At 39.4% G+C, this 19,434-nt stretch overlaps 6 protein-coding genes across 6 annotated transcripts; 2 read left to right on the forward strand and 4 right to left on the reverse strand.

The window, feature by feature from the left end:
- Window position 1: 1 nt before the first annotated feature.
- On the reverse strand, window positions 2-1,060 carry VCUG_00544 (uncharacterized protein; the record flags this gene model as incomplete). The annotated part of the gene is made up of 1 exon (XM_008075373.1): window positions 2-1,060. A coding segment is annotated over one exon (1,059 nt), but the record flags the coding sequence as incomplete, so codon positions are not given.
- A 1,337-nt stretch (window positions 1,061-2,397) lies between these two features.
- VCUG_00545 (uncharacterized protein) lies at window positions 2,398-3,915 on the reverse strand (the record flags this gene model as incomplete). The annotated part of the gene is made up of 1 exon (XM_008075374.1): window positions 2,398-3,915. The coding sequence occupies one exon, from the start codon at window positions 3,913-3,915 to the stop codon at window positions 2,425-2,427; it is 1,491 nt and encodes a 496-aa protein (XP_008073565.1). The 3' UTR covers window positions 2,398-2,424.
- Window positions 3,916-6,274: 2,359 nt separating this feature from the next.
- Window positions 6,275-9,203, forward strand: VCUG_00546 (uncharacterized protein). The gene has a single exon (XM_008075375.1). The coding sequence runs from the start codon at window positions 6,329-6,331 to the stop codon at window positions 9,044-9,046; it is 2,718 nt and encodes a 905-aa protein (XP_008073566.1). The 5' UTR covers window positions 6,275-6,328; the 3' UTR covers window positions 9,047-9,203.
- Window positions 9,204-11,057: 1,854 nt separating this feature from the next.
- Window positions 11,058-11,867, reverse strand: VCUG_00547 (small GTP-binding protein domain). The gene has a single exon (XM_008075376.1). The coding sequence runs from the start codon at window positions 11,715-11,717 to the stop codon at window positions 11,115-11,117; it is 603 nt and encodes a 200-aa protein (XP_008073567.1). The 5' UTR covers window positions 11,718-11,867; the 3' UTR covers window positions 11,058-11,114.
- Window positions 11,868-13,611: 1,744 nt separating this feature from the next.
- VCUG_00548 (uncharacterized protein) lies at window positions 13,612-16,082 on the reverse strand (the record flags this gene model as incomplete). Its single annotated transcript, XM_008075377.1, has 1 exon — window positions 13,612-16,082. One exon carries the CDS (start codon window positions 16,080-16,082, stop codon window positions 13,620-13,622), a length of 2,463 nt encoding a protein of 820 aa, XP_008073568.1. The 3' UTR covers window positions 13,612-13,619.
- Window positions 16,083-17,260: 1,178 nt separating this feature from the next.
- VCUG_00549 (uncharacterized protein) lies at window positions 17,261-19,074 on the forward strand. Its single transcript, XM_008075378.1, has one exon. The coding sequence runs from the start codon at window positions 17,264-17,266 to the stop codon at window positions 18,143-18,145; it is 882 nt and encodes a 293-aa protein (XP_008073569.1). The 5' UTR covers window positions 17,261-17,263; the 3' UTR covers window positions 18,146-19,074.
- Window positions 19,075-19,434: the final 360 nt, after the last annotated feature.

Here is a 19,434-nt window from a genome sequence, read left to right on the forward strand (position 1 = left end):
CTTCAAATTCAATGAGCTCGAGCCAGACACGTGCATCCATATAGCTATCCTGCAGGTACTTTTCATAAATTCTTCTTATTCTCGCCTTGTCGCCTAACACCCGTTCCATACTCAAATATTCTTCGTAAACATCCAAGTGTTGTGCGATCGCTTTTCCGTAGTTTTTCCTCGCCAACTGCAACTCTTCCCTTCTTACTAGAAATTTCGAATACTTAACAAATGATTTTGTCCGATATTCTCTGTTAATCACCCTTAGTAAGCATTTGTATATCTGTTCAGCACCAGATAAATCCTGTTTTTTCTCCAGCAGAGCCGCTTCACACAGCAGTTTACTGCAATGCGCATTATCATCTTCATCTGCAATCACTTTCCTCATTATTCTATATTTGTGCTTGAAGAATGAGCTACCAAACCTGTATTTACCTCTCTTGATGAATTGGAATGCGTCCTGAAGAAGCTTTCTTTGTTCAAGCACTTCAACTACTTTTACATATGTTTTTTCATCAATACAATCCCACTGCTTCATCAGAGACTCAACAGCGCTGATATCACTCATCTTTATGAGCTTTTCCACTTTTATTTTCGTACTACCGAATCTATTATCCATTTTTTCTAAGATTTCCTCAGCCAACCTGCGATCAACCATTGAATAAAACATATATAAGTGCCAGTAACCCTCCTCTGTGTCATTTTCTGCGACCATTCTGTTATAAATATCAATTACACCTTTAACATTTTCCATGTCCTTTTCAACCTCAACGAAAAATAACCACAGACTTATTTCCCTTGGATTGGTTTGCACACCCTGTTCCAGTATCGAACGACATCTGTTCGTATCACACCGTCTTAATTCGAAGCACGCATACTTCTTCCACAGATTGGTGTTGTTATGGTTGTTTGTTGTGGCTTTCTCATAAATTTCTCTCGCGCGTTCGTATTCATTCAGGAGCTCTTCAAAAAGTGCAAATTCAACGTATATTGCTGCATTATACGGGTGTGTCTTTATTTTGTGTGCATAGTGATTGCGTATCGATTCTATTTTTTTTGCGTATACCGACATATCCGCTTGCACTGGTGGGGTATTAATTAGAATTCAGAAGTAGTTTGTGTGAAAGCTAAACACGAGCTAGCATCGTGTTAAAAATGCAAATAAAATTATTGATGACTGAGTTGATTTATGGTAGTTGTTTGCAGGAAATATTTTGTTCATACAATTCGAACAGCACCGATAAATGTGATGTGCTCGGAATACTCAAAAAATAAAATGCAGCAAACAATGCTAATATCTTATTTTCAGAAGCATTCCTGGTGTTATTTACGAACAATAAGTGAAAAACTCGGTATTCAGCGCAGAATTGCTTTTTAACTCTTATCAAAAAATTAAAGCACATAAATAGCTAGAAGCAAAACAAAATGGTAACTTTAAGCGAAGAACAAATATCTATAGGTTGATAATAGCATTTGCGTTATGTTTTATTAACGAAAATCTCGGATAGTACAAATGAATGAAGAAACTCGGGTATTATAACACTTTGAACACGACGGTTTTATTTTTGCACGTATAGTGGTTGCTGGCATCAGACACCAATAATATGCCACCATTCATGTGTCTCAAAACTCGAATTGAAATTATCACTTGTTAACTAGGAATTTAATGGTACTGCTCGTGAGATAAGAATGTACCGGTAACTAAGTCTCTAGAAATTAGATAATAAATTCTTATAAAATATATATCATGCAGTATTAGCACAGATTCTGGAACATCGTGAATTAATGGTAAGTATACGCCTGTTTTGATTAAAGTACTTAACCAGAAGCCTAATCGGTTCAGATACTTCTGATGGTGCAAATCAGCAATATAGAACAAAATACCTTTGATCCGCTTTGGTAAAATTCTGTTTTGCTAAAAGTACGTTTATTCATCTCCTCATACAACAGCATTCAAATAAACACGCATTTTTGGTTTGCTAGGACCGACTATGGCTACTACCCTATGGTTCATGGGGAAATTAGAGCGTTAGCGCGCATCCTCATCACAATGGAAAGATGTTTTGCAACCGCAGCAATTATTCTAACACACAAACTGTAACATGCAAAACATCTTCCAAGGAGCATCTCGAATAACTTTTTTTCGGGATTTGACGGGTTAGACAACTTTTTGCACCCTGACATCCAGTCAAGAAGGTGCATTCGATGTCTGTTTCATTTTTGATTTTTCAGAGAAAATTCCACGTGTTTATCTTCCCATACCTTCTACACAATGGGCATTTTCTCCCGCATATTGAGCGGTATCAAAAAAATCTCCGATTTAATTCCAGTAATCCTTATCGGACTAAGATTCATCAGGGTATCCACGCTCAGTCTAACCTATAGATAACTCATATACTAAAAAAATTTCACACCATAGTCATGCTTTATTTATATCTAGGAATTTAAAAGCTTCTTCAAAAATTTGATCACGATAATACTATTCTTATCTCTACTTTCATTCATCATAAACAATTTGTAAACATTCGTTAAGTAATCCACAACAACCGCATCCTTCACCTTGTTCTTTGATATAACACCGATCGTAGTAACCATCTTTAAACTAAAAGGAAACGCAGTTTTAGTTTTATTGACAAAGCACGCGTACAAATTGGTGATTTCACGGTAATATGAAATTATGCTGGGGTTGTTTTGAAGAAAATGTTCAATATGGGCGTTATCAACCGTAATGTCCATGTGATCTAGGAAAAAGAGCAGCTTGATAAGGATGTCCTCCGTAAAGAAATTCTGCTGTGAAAGTTCTAAGAGAAGAAACTGGTGTATGTCACTGATACCCTCCACGTTCGTGTAGCAGAAATGTCCATCCTTATCGACATACGTGAGCTTGTGCTCAATATGGTTCTTGTAATCAGGTTTGATGTTACACAGAAAGAGTTGTTCGTAAAAATATGCGGCCTTTTTTGTGCCAAGCACATCTTCTAGGTCCCTGGGCACGTTGGTGTCCCTCAGCAGTTCAATTTTGCCTTCAGAACTGATAACAGGATGATAATCGAGGACTGCCAGAGCAGAAATAAACGAACTTAAATAATTATCAATAAGTATGTTCGGCTTGTACCCACTCTTCATAGGATCAGTACCATAAAAAGTGTACATGTAAGCCTTTATGTTGCTGTAAGAGTAGTTTCCTATTCGCAGCACTTCTAATATCTCGAAAATTTCGAAGTTGACAGAATACGGCGGCATCGTTGGGCAGTACTCGCAGCCAAGAAAGAGCGCATACATTTGGAACTTGGTGAAAGGAAGCTTGAGTGTCTTAAGGATATCCTTTCTGCAAAATATTTCGATGCGATCCTCTCTGTCCTTGCAAAGGAAGTTGAACTCTGTGATGATCTTTTCACCACTGCTATAAAGCAGGAAGTCGGTTGCCCCGAAAACATAGTCAACCACATTATTGTGCAAGAAATATGCGCACTGTCCGAGCGCGCTGTAGGGTGCCCTAACGCAGCATATTCTATCGGTATCCTTCCGCAAAAAATAGTTAATCTCGTCAACAAACACCTCCAGATCAATAACTTTTCTGAGATGCTTGTCAGCGAGCGAGAAGTTGCCCTTTCTTATTTCTTCCATTCCGATCTTCAGCGGATCATGGACCAACGGTGCCTGAGACTTGCTGAATTCGAAACCATTCCAAACCCAGATGACATCGATTTTGTTGTCGGCCACAAACTGCTTGAAAATGTCCAAAATACCAACGTAAAACTTTCCAAGACCGTGTACGAGCACGTGTGTTATCGAAATAGGCATCAAATATTTTCTCAAAAACCAGAAACCGTCAACTGCAATGCTTGTATTCTGTAGTACCGCGCACGGTCTCTTGGTAGCAATATGCGCTATGTCTTTCAACTGATCGAGGCCACGAATAGGCATAAGAGGGTGAAAAATTATTTTTTTAAATACGAAAATCTCATTTGAACAAGAGCACGGGAGAAAGATAAAATTTTAGGACAGGCCGAACGCTGCCTTTTTGCAACAAGGTTGTACTTTATTTCCATTTACTTGGCACTTCTGCAGTCATATGTAGCCCGGTATGGGTACTGCTGAGAGTAAACGCCGTCTTCATCCGCATCGAGTGATCAGGCCGATGCAACATTTTCATTACTGTTCCAGTTTTCGCGCAGGAATAGCTGCTATATGCAATTTACTTCCCAATTTCACATCCATTATGGTAAGTTTCTATAAATAATCGTTCATTCACTACAATTACCATTTTACGTATTTAACGCTCTATTTAGATGAATAACACGTAATGCGGTGAGGTATAACTGAATTAGTGTGTAAATTTAGTTTTGATTAATGAATGACATTAATATTTGTTCTGCGGTTGGCGTGACAGGAGGAAACAAAAACGGGAGAACTGTATAAAAACGCTGCAGTTATGATACTAAGATGTGCTTTTTGAATGTTATTGATGTGTGAGAGGATCAATCAATGACTTTAAACAAAAAAAAAACTAGCAGTACCATTCATATCTCAAGCACCTTTAGCGGTAAAAAGACAGCAAATGCTATAAAAAACATGATTCATAAATTTTACTGCCGAATTCTCAGTGATCAAGAGGACAAATAAACGCAGCCATAGATATTTTATCAAAAACGCATTTATCTATCATTCAAAGGACACCACGTACGTTGTAATAGAACCATAAAATGTAGTCAAGCTTTAATTACCACCAAAATTCTTGTTTTTATATTCTTTTTGTTCCAATTCTGTTTTTATCTTCTCATGTTTCTCATTTAACAGTACGAACACAGTACTAAAGCACCCGTATGATTGCATAAAACGTTCTTGTCAGGTTTTAGTTGCCCAATAACTCTTTATTGCAAACCAAACAACTTATATATGCATGTATCGCCACGCATTATCTTTCTCGCCATTGTGCACTCAAAAAAAAATAATACAGTGTTCTCACATTAGAATAACATGCATGTTGTTATTCCACAGCTAAGCGCACAAATCTTCATCAATTACTACCGATGAGGAATAAAACGTTTTACGTGCTGTTTTTTACGACACATGCATTAAACAAACCTTTCAACACTATTTATACCATAAGTCAGAGTTGTTCAGAGAGATATACCTGTAATTATTTAAATTTCGATCGTTATACGCGATATGAAATGAAATACAAATGTTTTTGGTCTCCAAGACATAAATTGTTACGTTTCAGCCATAATCCACACGTCAAACCACCTTCTAAGCTTTTTTAATTTGATTTATCTCTCTCTGGAACGAATGACATGTCCATCAATTTTGGTGCAATAATGGACACAAGACAGCCGTAAAAACTTTTTATTTTATATTTTTGTTTGCATTTGTCTGTATAAGATGCAACATATTATCAGTTCACACATTTAAAATAAAATGAATTTTTTATCCTACAAGACGTTTATTGCCAATTAATTTTAACCAAACAGTGAAATTCGTATTTTTACTAAGAACTTATCTCATGTGTGATCATTTAGGATTGAACACCACTAAAAGAAACGAACTGTGTTATAATTGTCAAAATATTACAAACAAACGATGTTCTATTCTTATTACAATTTTGAAAGCATGTTGAGAATGTTTTCAGGTACTGTACCATTACCTCCCATTCGAGTACCATAAATGGAGAAATGACTGATGAATCTACTCCTTGTCTAATATGGTGATCAAATAGATCAACGTAGACCAAACTGAATTACTCCTCACGAACAACGTATGAATAGTTCAGCTCCTCACGAAGAATGAGGGGAAGAATTGCTTACATTAGCTGTGCTATAAATGTTATAACAAGCGGAACTGTTATCTTTGCATCTCATTATTTCTATGTTTTGCTCTTTTATGAATAAAAATATGTAATAGTAATTTAGAATATCTGGATTGAGAATGATCTGCCTCGAAATTTTTGCTGGAAAACGTGCGGTCTGTTAAGGCACAGTTCACGGAGTAAGTGTTTGTGGTCAATTTACGATTTAAAAAGAGGCATTTGTGACAATACTGCTTTACTCATTTCAAGTACCGCATGTTTAAATGCACAGACTACGACTCGGTGTTGTGTTATTTGGCTTTCTATTCAATACTACCTATCTATTTAGTGGATGTGCACAATAATTCTTGAAATACCGATTAGATGCCTGTTTTCTCAGGAACACGATGAAACAAATTATGCTCACATAACCATTTGGCATTCTATTTCCTGCACATTAACACCCCTTTGCCCAGCTAGTTTGCTCGTCAATGATGTTGTCATAGATCGGATGGCACGAAAACACAGGCGAATTTTTTCACCCCCCAGCAAATGCAGGATGACAACTACCGACCGCTGGACATCCTAACAACCCCGCGGCCATTAACGTATCGTCTACATAAATACAAAGTACGTCGTTCAGCCCAGCAAAAACTTCAATATGAGTCAGACTACACCAAGAAACCCACAGACACGCCCTCGGTTAACTCGGCCAATAACAGGGTGCACAATTTGTTAGTGAGACGGCATCTAAGGAAGAAGAAGTTCGATCGGGACATATTGAACAGATGGAAAGCCGAGAAGGCGGATGGCAATCACATAATAGACGACGACTATGATCAACCTGTCAATTTTGTTGATTGGGAGAACCAGATAATCTACGACGATGGGAACGTGCCTGATAGCGGGCTGGATGGTGAAAGCGATACAGAGTCAAACAGAATATTTGATGAGGATGAGTCTGTCCTTCTGCCGAGAAGAAGACCTGACATTAAAACGACGGAGCTCATCCGGTCGATATTCAACAATGAGTACTGGGAGTCGCAGATAGTCTATGACGAGAGCAATTTGAACAATTTTAAGACCTACGTCACAATCAATGTGAACGACCCGAATCTCATCCTGGAGAAAATAGACAAGAAAAAGATAAAGAAAGTTAAAACAGAGACTAAAAGAAGCAATTATAACATTTCGAACGATCGGTACTACGAAACACTGTGTGTGAAGAGCAATCTCGGAAACCTGGGTATGCAACACTCTCTACCGGCTCTTAGGTTGGACATGGGTCTGTTCAGGACATATCTCACAAAGGAGGAGCTGAGGAATTTCCACAGACCTGGTCTTAATCTTTTGAAGAGGGCGGAAAAGGCACGATTTGGCCGTTTAGGCCAGAAAAGCAGCCAGCAAAGTATCAAATCACTCGGGCAGCTTACACTCACGGACAATGTGTCGTTTGCACTATTTGAATACTCAGAGGAAATTCCACTGCTTGTGCAGAATAGAGGAATGGTGAGCCTTCTAACAACGTATTATAAGAACAATGGAAATGCTCCAAAAAAGTATTTAGGAAAGCTCACTGTCATTGAGAATGAGGAGCCCTCACCTTTCATTGTGGACATCAAGCCTGGCGCGTCTTTAACCGCACTTACCAACAATTTGTTCAAAGCGTGCGTTTTTAAGCACACAATCACGGATTACCTTATGATCATCACTGACAGTCCAGTTGGTGAGGATCTGGATGAGTGGGAGGAAGAAAGCGAGGATGATGCTGAAGAGGTGTCTCGAAAGACAACTTTAGGTTCTTCCGGTAAAACACGACACGTAAATGATGAGATCCTGGGCAGAGATCATGTACGAAAGAATGCAAATACTAAGAATTTTGGGAGAGACAAGATGGCGTTGAACAGAGATAATATCAAGCAAAGCAATTCCAACAAGATTAACAGAACTTTGAGATACTTCCTGAGAAAGATCAGCCACGTGTTTACCGTTGGACAGACCTTTCCAATTGAGGAAGTTTATTCGCCACACAGCCGAAAGTTGAACATTTTCTGTAAGAATAGATTGAAGGTTGCGGCGTTTCGTGAATATCAAAGCAATGGGCTGCTCGGCGCCTCGTATATCGAAGATCTTTTCCCGCAGTTCAGCGAAGGAAGCAAACGGAAATGGCTTAAAGAGTATTCCGACAGCTTTAAGCGCGGGAAAGAGACGTTTTATCAGTTAAAGAAAAGTGCAAGCATTCTGAATGAGGAGGACCTGCGCATATTGGTGACACCAGAAAACGTGTGTCAGTATGAAGCGATGCTATGCGCTGAGCAGAGGTTAAGAGACTGTGGACTGGAATATAAGGAGAATGTGATGGAAGAGGGCGAGCTTCTGCTCATGCCATGGAATCTGTCCCGGAATTATATTAACTACGTTGGTGGGCGAGGTGTTCTGGAGATGAAAGGATCGGGCGATCCTACAGGAATTGGTGAAGGATTTTCGTTTGTGAAAGGAAACGTAAAGGCTGTGGATCCGGAGGTCATTTGGGAACGCGAACAGCGTAGCCTGTCAAGTACACGTGATATTTCGTACGATGAGGTGAAAAGTTTGATAGAGGAGAAGGAGCATCGGAAGAGCGTAGAGCCTGCGAAACCAGTTGTTGTCCCCTCATCGTCGTACATATTGATAACTCGTGTGATCGACGATGAGGAGCACATCGAGAAAGTGACGGATCCGCTCGTGATCAAGGCGTACCTGAAGCAGAGAAAAAAGGTCCGTACTGAAGAGCGCAAGGGCACGCCAAAGAATGTACTGCGCTGCGGAGCATGTGGTCTTGTTGGTCACATGAAGACCAACAAATCATGTCCCAATTTCTGTGCACGAACCCTCAAAGGAACGAGCACACCCAAAAAGGCCAAGAATCTTCTCACAGACCTCATCAACAAAACGATACAGCGGTGTGCAGCGATGAACTACGCCAGTGCGTTTTTGCGACCGGTAAGCACTAAGAAATTTCCTGACTATTTGAAGGTGATCAGCGATCCTATGGATCTCGGCACGATGAAGAGTAGAGCGAAAAACCATAAATATGCTAATTTTGGAGAGTTTGTGGCCGATCTGAGGAAGATGTGGCAGAACTGTGTTACCTATAATGGCACGGACCATGGTCTGAGCAAGCTGGCCAGGAATATGCTTGATCTAGGAGAGGAAACGATGATGAGCAAAAAGGATGAAATTCTTGAAATACAGAATGTGATAACAAAGGGAGAAAATGAAGCGACATAGCGATTTGATGCCGTATCGTAGCATGACTCGTATTGCCCGATTCTAATACCGAGACAGGGCACCTTTCAAGATATGTTTGATAGTCAATAAAATTGTTTGTGGCATATTGGTTTTAATGGAGAATTACTTCCAGGTTGTTCTGCTCCAACCTTAAATTTTTGCTAAAACCGTGCATTACTCCTTATCCTACGCTCAAAATGAATTAATTACCATGTATGGTCCAGCAAACTACATGTGAGCAACCTTTTCTTTAAGTTTGTCCAGCCACACACTACAGACAACGTAAGATCTACGCTGAAACAGGAATATCTACCCATAAACTATCATCTCATCCTCAAATAAAAAACCTACATTGATACCTGTTCTCGTTCTTGGTACCAAGAACAATTTTCGTTAACACGTTGGTTTGTTCTTACCGTCATCTTTCGGTTCAAGATGCAACAGATTGCCAGTTATTTTCTGTTTTAAAATAGTTTTCAATATTTTAGCACTTTTAACTCATCACATGTACCTGGTGATCATGAAAAATCATATAGATAAAAAAGCGAAGAGTCCATGGAAGCATTTATTTCGTTTTACCATTATTTTTGTTGTGGTGCGTAACAGAATGCTTTGATAACGATCATTGGGTACTTTGTGTGCCATTGGTGAATAAATATGTTTTAAACAAGCAAATACAACAGATCAATCCTGTTCTGCTCTCGTGGTGCGTTTTAAAATGCACAACAGTGCAATTATTGCTCATCGTCCCTGGTGAAGAAAAAACTGCTGCAAAGTACGGGCACAGCTACTTTACTGGAATTGTTACATGTTACGACGAAATTTACAAGAATTAATTTGTGCGACAAATTCTCTGTACGGTAATTTTTTGCTTTTAACTCACGACTAAAGACAAATAAAGGTAGTAGTTCGCTGCTCAACGGTTAGTACTTCCTTGCTTTTCCTGCAACACTCAATATCAGTCTATGAGTGGTTAGGCATTATCTGTAGATGTTCATTGCTGCATGTTTTCAGTTCATTTAACGGTCTTAGAAAGGTTGGCATTCCTAGTTTTTTACGACGTGAAGAGGAAACATTGGTACCGTACTGTTATGTTTTCGATACCTGTGCCAGCTCAAACTATGTCAGAAGGAATTGCATCTTGGCCTGCCATGACTGACAAATTGAGCATTAGAGCACGAATGACGTATGATGAGATGAACAAACATACTTTTAGCGAAAAATGGTGCAGAAATGGCAGCGCTACATCTACGGGGATGTCTCCTTAATGTCATGCATCCTAGCCAATAGAATTTTGCATGCTCCGTATTTGTACGGACTAACTTAATCCATCCATGATCAACACGTTCAATATCAACATAAAGCTTACACAGCCGAGAACACGCTCTAAATACGTGAGAACACGTACAAGATACAAAAAATATATCAGAATGATAGCGGAAAATTACAATGTAGACGATATTTTCGATGAAAAAGAGTGTTACAGGAGGGTGTTTAACAAGAGAAAGAAGATTTCATACATCCGATGGAGAGTTCTGATGCTGATATTGGTGAGGAACGGGCTATTAGAACGAATTGAGTGATGGAAATTATACGCTTCAGGCTGCTGAGTGGTATAATGAGACGAGCGGTGCAGCTTTGATGTTCTAATTTTAGTTGAAAGTAGAAAAAGGGTTGTGATGTGCCTGGTGTGGAAGCACACTCAATGTTTCGAAAGAAGAACATGGAGAGAACGCGTTGTTATGGGCAGCATGCTCGGTTGAAGTAAAAACCATTTAAAATCGTCGAAACAAGGCAAGTTGACAGGTGACTCCGATAGCAGAAAAACAAAAAGTATCAGATGCATCCGGACGCGGGAAAATTACGAAACACGATAGTGAACAGTTTTTCTAGGGAATGAGACTGCCACACAAGAAGTAAAATAACCTTTCTACGCTCAACAAACACAAGAATGGCAGGTTCTATGTGAAGGGCGTGTTCAATGCGAATCAACTTGGCAAGAATAAAAAATTTTCAGATGATTTTAATTACTTGGAATTCGCACCTGTGTACCAAAATGCGCGGTATATCAACAGCACCTTTGGAACAGCGAGCTGAAGAATCCCTTCTTCTTTTTATTCTTAGCAGGCTGTTCAACTACTTTCTTCGCGTATATGTGTTTGGCAACAAAGTTAAAAATCTCCGAAACACCAATACTATCCTTGGCACTGCACTCAAAAAATGCTATAGCATTTATCTGCTTCGCTAATCGCTTGCCGTCCTCATTTTCAAGACAGCTCACCCTACCATCACTCCTCAGGTCAGTCTTGGTTGCTACCAGCACAATTTCCACGTTTTCGCTGTAGTACCGCACCTCATTTTCCCACTTTTCGGTAACAGCCTCATACGAATAGGAGTCATCCACGGAGTAGCAAATGATGGCAATTTCTGTGCTTTCGTATGTGAGCGGTATGATGGAATTAAAGTCCTCCTGACCTGCTGTATCCCATATATGTAAGGAAATGGGAATCTGCTCGACTACAATCGTTATCATCTTGTTCTCGAATATTGTAGGCTCGCAGTCCTTGTTGAACGTGTCGTCTATCAGGCGTAAAAGAATGCTCGTCTTGCCGGCTTGTCCTGATCCTATCATAGTTACCTTGGAAACAATTTGCTTTTTCAGCATCGACATTTGCTAAAGGGTAATTTTTGGGTTTGAATAAGTAAGGAATGAAAAAAAGTTGAATTTTTGAAAAGCGATGCAACCGTGTATGAAGGCCTTGTTGGGAGTACGACTGTGCTCGTCTGCATGAATGGTCACTACCCTGGTACTTAACTCATGAGAGAAATGACTGGCACTCATCGTAAACTGTTTGCAAGTATTCAGCGATTTTGACATAAAAAATGGTGTATGGGCAGGCGAATAAATGACTTGTTGCCAAAAAATTTGGCACAAATAATGATGATAGTTTCCTAAATGGGTGAAATGCACAAAATTGTGAATGTCAAGGGGTTGCTGTGGTTAAAGCGGGATTATGCTGGCAATTTACCAACGCTCTGTGATATAACAGTAGCTCAAGTGATTAAACATTGTTTGAACGTTGTATGGAGGATAAAAATATGGTTGGTGGACAAAAATATAAAAAATAGACGCTAAAAAAGCTTTTTGCTAGTTCTCACCCAAAAAAACGATTTAAACAATGGCTATAGCTAATGAAAGAAGAAAATCTGAGTGAAATAAGCACGGTTGAAAGGACACCAAAACACTTCAGGTTACTGCATGGTGCCAACGAAAGAATTTCGCTCATCCATAAAAACAGCAGCGGTATTTGTATTTACTTCATATTTTCATTTAAAATTTGGTGTTGCACGCAGCGTGGAGTGATGTTTAAATAAAATATTTATTGCACTTCTTCCAATTACACATTTTGGTTAAATTATACTTCTTGTGGGCTCTAAACATTTAATAAAGAGCAGCTTTGTTAATTTTATTCATCTGTACGCAGCCGCGATATGCTTAAATAAATTTAGAAGCAAATTATTGCGTGTTCGTGCACAAATCGCGTAGATATTTACAAAATTTAACGTTATGCAGCCGTGGAAATAATAGAAATAAACACCTTTCAACCACTCTCAGTGATATATTAACGATTCCACAGTCTGTCAGATCCATAAAAGGAAAGAGAATCATCAACGAGATAATCTCAAGGAGGAAACAATCCTTGCAGCGTATCAACATGTTTGTTCTGACAGATCCCCACCAATAAATCTGTTTGCGAATAACTCGTGCGCTCCATTTAATTGCAGTAAATTATTTCATTTCCATTTCTTCTCAGTTGATGAGCTATCAGCGAAAGGGTAAAAGTTAGGAAGGCAGGTTCAGAGATGTGCATTCAACTAGGCACAAGAGTCAAAAAAATGAAACATTATGCAGCATCACACCACTAACACCATAATTGACGCAACAATTGCGCTATCAAATAAAAAAGCAAATTGTGTATAACTTGGTATACGTACTCATCTGCCACGCTTGCCCTTAATATGTCACAGTACTGTTTTAGTTACTTTCACATGTTTTTGATCCTTGTGTAGAGCATAGAGTATATTTTCGTTAAACTATCATTTTCTATAATGGTATTTATACGGAGCAAATTTTACAGAAAAAGAACTGAATAACAATCATTAACTCTTTACTTGATGCAAAAAGAATTTTTAGTTTTTTTAACGAACCAATTAGTTTTTTCATTTTTGTTGAATAATTCAGAAATATACTTTGGCACACAAAAAATATTCGCAATACAATGTTTATGAACCACAAAAACAAACTATAATGATAAATCGAACTAAAACGATTCTTTCCACTAATGAAAATCAAGATATTCCTGTAGGAACAAGAATGCATGTAAAATACTTATAATGGTAGAATGTACGTAACCGTTGTATTTCTGTACTAGTAATGCGGAGGGTGTTACCTCGCTGCCGCCATCCGTTTACACAACATGATAGCTTAATATCCAGAGTATGATCCTGGCAGTGATCACGACAACACACCAATAATGTAACAGAAATAACATGATTTAACAATACCCCAATTTTAATCGCTTTTCGAAATTTTAGTGGTAATCTCTTCGATCTCACTCGCCGTTATCGGTATGTTATCACTAAAAACCATCAAACGACCGCTCAAATCACCAACATTTATTTTTTCTTTGGCTGAAAAACCTATTTTAGCAATCAGTCCCAGACAATATATCATCTGTTTGATACGTGTGGCAGAGAACCGACCATCAACAGTAATTCGCTTCGCGACAAAATCAAATATTGCGATCATATTGCTCATAGGTGTTTTGTTTCGAGTGCTCATTGCCTTAGAATGACCATTAATTGGCTTACCGTTTCGCAAAGAGGTCTCATGAATTTCATAGTTCTTTCTGATGAAGTAGATCAGCAGGTTAAAGAGCAGCTCCTCGGACATACTTTCTTTCCCATTTTCTTCTGCCATTTTCAACCAGCACAGCACTTGATCAAGAAATACCTTGTTGTGCGAGATGTTCGCCACAATTTCTGTGATTTTGAACAGCTCACCAACTACTAATTTAGTATTTATCAGCACGAATTCCTGGAGGAACACCGTTAAGTACTGCCTTATGTAATCTTTCTTGGTATTGAAGTATGCGAACACCACCAAACCTACGAACGGCAGAAATCGCTCAGGTTCAATCAGCATACACTTCGTGACAGGCACAATAAGTTCCCTGGTGTCAATATCAGTGGTCGACAGTTCTCTTTGATAGTAGGCCACAAGCTTGTCTCTGATCATATCTCTCTTATTGTTGAAAAGTATGAACAGATCAACCACCAATACGGGCCGGAAGTATTTCTCCTCGAGAAGGAGGTTCAACAGAATAGTGCACGAAACATCGCTGGTGCACTCTTTCACCTCGTTATCTTCCGTGTTTGCATTGTTCAACAGCATATTCGGCCCAAATGACTTGTTAGTATTTTCGCTCAGATGATCTGCATCCTCTCTGTACTTTTCCACGAGATAGTAAAAAATAATTTCCAGGATAATGCCATGTTCATCGATCTTGTTGATGTTATTCAGCACAATCTCACCAACTATTGCTGTATGCAGCATCTCAAACGGTTTTACATGCATCATCACATACTTACACAATAGGAACAGAAACGTGTGATTTTCTCTGTTCTTGGTTATAAGACTCCCAAGAAAGTTCGTAAACGTGCTTCTTTCTGTGCTGCTGGCAAGTATTATGCCATTTTCTATTAGCCTGGCCAGCATTTCTTTTCTGGGTGGCAGCTCTGCTGTAAAGAACTTATAGATTGTGCTCAGAATGTATTTTGACTGTTTTTGCTCATATACATCGTAAAAGTTCGTTAATTGGAATAAATGGCTCACAAAGTGGAAATCGCTGGTATTCTGCTCCTTTTCAATGACCCGTTTCACCTTTAAATACAAAATGGCTGTAAAATATTCCAGGTTCACTAATTCCAACGAATCCCTCCCCTGGGTTGATTCAACAAACGAAAGGTAAGCATGGAGAACAAATGCACCCTCCAGATCCAAATTTTCGTAGTATGTGCTATCAAAGGCCTTAATTGAAAGCGATGCTTCTCTGAAAATTACTTCGAGAACTTTCGTCAGATGCTTCTTGTTTTCCTCAATTAATTTGCTATCATCATCCGCATACTCCGTGGCGTTCAGCAGCAGAAAATCGCTAACAAATCTTTTCATGTCATCGGGAAATTCGTACTCTTCCCAAAGCTTACTTTTTAGAAGAGAAAAAGCGTTAAACTCCCTTTCAAGGACGCTTTTCTCGAGAATAAGGCACCTTGTCTCGATGCTCAAATCTTTCAGCTTCAAATGCGGTAGCACAATCCTAAAAAATGTCTGTCGCACGCTCGTGTCCTCATCTTTGATTCTCTCGATGGCACTCGATGACATGATCAAATGCGCCATCACGCGATTCCTGATCTCCGGACAGGGATCGTACCTGAGCAGATCCTTAAATATCCTTTTAACATTAGTTTTTTTGTTGATAGTAAAGCCTTGATATGGCGAAAGTATTTTGACAGCCTCTCTTCTAATTGCATATTCCTTGTCAAAGAGCCTCTCCGATACCTTCATGATAGCATCTTTCACCAGGTCGTGCGAGCCAATGCCCAAATCTTTGCCATTCTCAACAATTTTTATTTTCACGCTGCAATTGCCATCCAGAACAACATTCAATCGGTCGATCAACATCCCCAACAGGTGTATCACATTCCTGCGGATGGACCTGTTCTTTACATCGATGTACTTGATCAAATATGAAAGTCCGTTCAGAAGAGCCTCCTTGTCATCTTCTACAGCATCTAGTACGAGGCCAAAGAATTGCATCGCACACTTCGGTACAGATTGCGATTTAGTAAGAATGTAGTAGTCCATGATTTCGTTCAGCGTGTTGGTATCGATAGATGCGTAGAATGCTTTCTCAGGTAATGTGTTGTTGTTGCTGAGAGAGACAAATATATCGTAAATTGGTGTACCTCCACTCATGGGAGGGTGGACATTTTGTTTTTGGGATAATACCGGAGAAATTGGCACAAAAAATGAAGTGGCACGGGGACATGGGCTATTGAGCACGTTATTCCTTGTAAATGCACTTCTATGATGGCACAATTACGAACAGCCCACTATTTTCAATTCCTCGTTCACTAAAAATGTATTTATTTCCTCATTTTCATGTTATTTTCGATTCATCGCCTTGCAAATGCGAGCGAGTGAAATTACTCATTGTGTATTTGAAGTGTTCTTGCACGAAGAGATGAATGTAATACAACAGGAGGTACAAGAACGCATTTACTTGATTGGTAGGTTCTAACACGTATGCCGCTTCCTGAGTGCACAACAGGATGGTAATAAGATGTGAATAATCAATTTTACACAACGCATATCTCCTGAGTGCATGATGGCACGGTAAAATTTATTACAGTCAAAAGATCAGCACCGAGTGCTGATGAACTGATAGCATTCTAAAGGGCATGGCTGGAGTGTTTGCAGCCATAGGAATGTGCATATGAAATAACACGCGTAGTATCTCAGTCTTTGTCACATCTAGCTCAAATTTTTGCAAAAAGTATGTTAATTTTCAACAATGTATTTGCTGATCACTTGGTAGTCAACGAATTAAATACGAATGCAAATATTTGTGTTGCCCATGCTTAGATAAGAACTGTTCGATCGATAAATTGCCCGTAGATCATCAAAAACTTGCAAACAGAAGAAGTAAATATATAGCTCGTATAAAACATGCTTTTATCCTTTGACAACCCGTTCTGTGGTACTAAAGGCACATTGTTGCCCGCATGCCGGTGTTCAATAACGTATTCTTATTCACCAGCAGCTATTCTTAGCTCGTTATTGTAATCGCACAATATTTTGACAACCTTCTTTGACCGTGATCCTCTCCAAAAGAGAACATAAGCGTTGATCAGCATAGAACTCGATGACCTCAAACCTTTTTACNGAGAATACGTTCATTTATCTTCCCATGCAACAATACAAACACACTTTTCTGTCCATTAGACCGACCGTGCTCAGAGACCTTTGATTCTAATCCTTTGGTCGCCCATTTGTATGCTCTAAATATCAAAACTAAGATCCCCCGTTTCAATGATAGAGCGTGTTACTGCAGCAGCAATAAATTTTTAATGGCACGCCACCCCAAACGGACGAAAATGTCTGAGATAAAAAATGCACAAAATGTCTTAAACGATCCTACAAAACGTATTGAAGAAAAAATGCGAGCACTTTTTTATTTAAGAAACGTGTTGACCGATGAATCAGCTCTGATAATAGGAGATGCAATTTATAAGAACACGAGTGTTTTACTGAAGCATGAGATGGCGTATGTTCTTGGGCAGATGAAGCTGCAGTGCAGCAAGGAAATACTGATAAAGGTTCTTGACGACGAAAACGAGGACGAGGTGACGCGCCACGAGTGTGCCGAGGCACTCGGCAATTTCAACGATAAGGAGATGGTACCAATACTGGAGAAGTACTTGCGACATGCATCGCTACCTTTGAAAGAAACTTGCTACTTGGCAATCAAGAAAATACAGGAGAGCAAGGATGGAGTAGACTTGTCCAAGTTTGATTCGAGAGACCCTGCCATTCCGCTGTTCAAGGACATAAATGAACAGAACATTGAATGTGCCGGTAAGATGCTGGATGATCCGAACGAGTGCCTCTATAGGAAGTATAAGGCGATGTTTTATCTGCGAGACTGTGGTACAGAAAAGGCCAAAAAATTTCTTGTAGGTGCGTTCAAAGATGAAAGTGCGCTTTTGAAACATGAGTTGGCGTTTATCATGGGACAGATGCGTATGGACGAGGGAATTGAAGTTCTGAACAAGGTGATGAATGATGGTAACGAGCACGGTATGGTGAGACACGAAGCAGCAGAAGCTTTGGGTGCGATAGCTACCGATGATTGCTACAGGTATCTGCAGAAGAACATTGATAGTGACTGTGATATTTTGCGTGAGAGCGTTCTTGTTGCGCTTGATGTTCTCCGCTACGAGAATGGTGAAGAAACAGAATACGCATGCGTGTTGTAAAACGAGCAGGTACTGCACTGTTTCTGTTAGCGAAAGGGGTAAGAGCGGAATAAAGTCTTGGATAGTCGATAATTAGTGTTTAAGGAGGATAATTTGTTTGATATTGACATGAGGTGGCAGCAATTTTAACGTTGTAATTTGCTAACTACGCTACATACCGACAGTTTGATCAGCTATGAACCTCGGCAGGGGCACGTTCTCCATGTTTTGTGTACTTTAGCCTTCTTCAACAAAAATTTGGTGTTTACAAGCACTTTACTGTTCAGCATACCTCTAGGAGAGAGCAATCATACGGTCACAGGTCCCTAATCCGGTACTATCGGTGCATCTCAGCGTACCAAAACGGTACCATTCCGTTTATACGCCTATTCCAAATAAAGAAACTATTTCATACTGCAGTATGCCACGATTTGAAAGATCACAAATTATGTGCAGGAATAGGTTGATTGGATCGCAGTAGCAAATATGAACACGGAAATAACATTTGGCGGTATTTTGGAATCGTAATCTTCACGGATCGGTCACCGTTTTGGTATGGACAAGGTAAATATTCGTAATTTAGATAGCTTTGATTCGATCTGTGTCTTAACGATATTTTGCTGATATCACTGATATACGTGATTTGGAATACACAGACGAGATCGTTTCTTGTACCTAGGTATGATGTCAAAGAACCAGAGATCATTGGCCACGGCTGGTTACAGCTGACCAGAAAAACGTGCTGTTCGGGTGTACAAGAGCTAAATAAACGTACTTATGTTGAAGAACAGGAATAATAACTGTGCAGAGAGACTGATGGCAGTAACCGATCATTGCGGTATGCTAGTTATTAGGCCACAAAGTTTGGTGCGAGCGCGGATTGAATACACGATCATACATGACCCGTTGTCATCTGTGAATGCCAAATCGTTTGATCACTATAGTTTCACCGTGCAGTTCAAATGAATAGCAGTTGTGAATGTATCCTGAGATGGTTGCTACGACAACTCAAAAATTTTGAAAAGAGTTTTTGGTGCTGCAACCATCACAAAGAAGGTAGTCTAACCGTTTAATTAACGGGATATTGCAGTGTAAATGAATTATTTACCCACGGATACAGCGTAAATACTACAGCATCAGCACAAGAATGTAAAGTATGCTTTCAACGTATGAACAAGGTACCTCCATACGTAGAGTATGCTATCCCGTTCATAAAAAATGATGTGCGTGTGCAAACTCGGATATTTTACTGAGAAAATGAATTTAATTTAGGAGTTAGTTATCCTCACCCTCGCCTACCTCCTTTGCGC

Source organism: Vavraia culicis, assembly GCF_000192795.1.
Source record: "Vavraia culicis subsp. floridensis unplaced genomic scaffold supercont1.6, whole genome shotgun sequence".
Lineage (NCBI taxonomy): Eukaryota > Fungi > Microsporidia > Pleistophoridae > Vavraia > Vavraia culicis.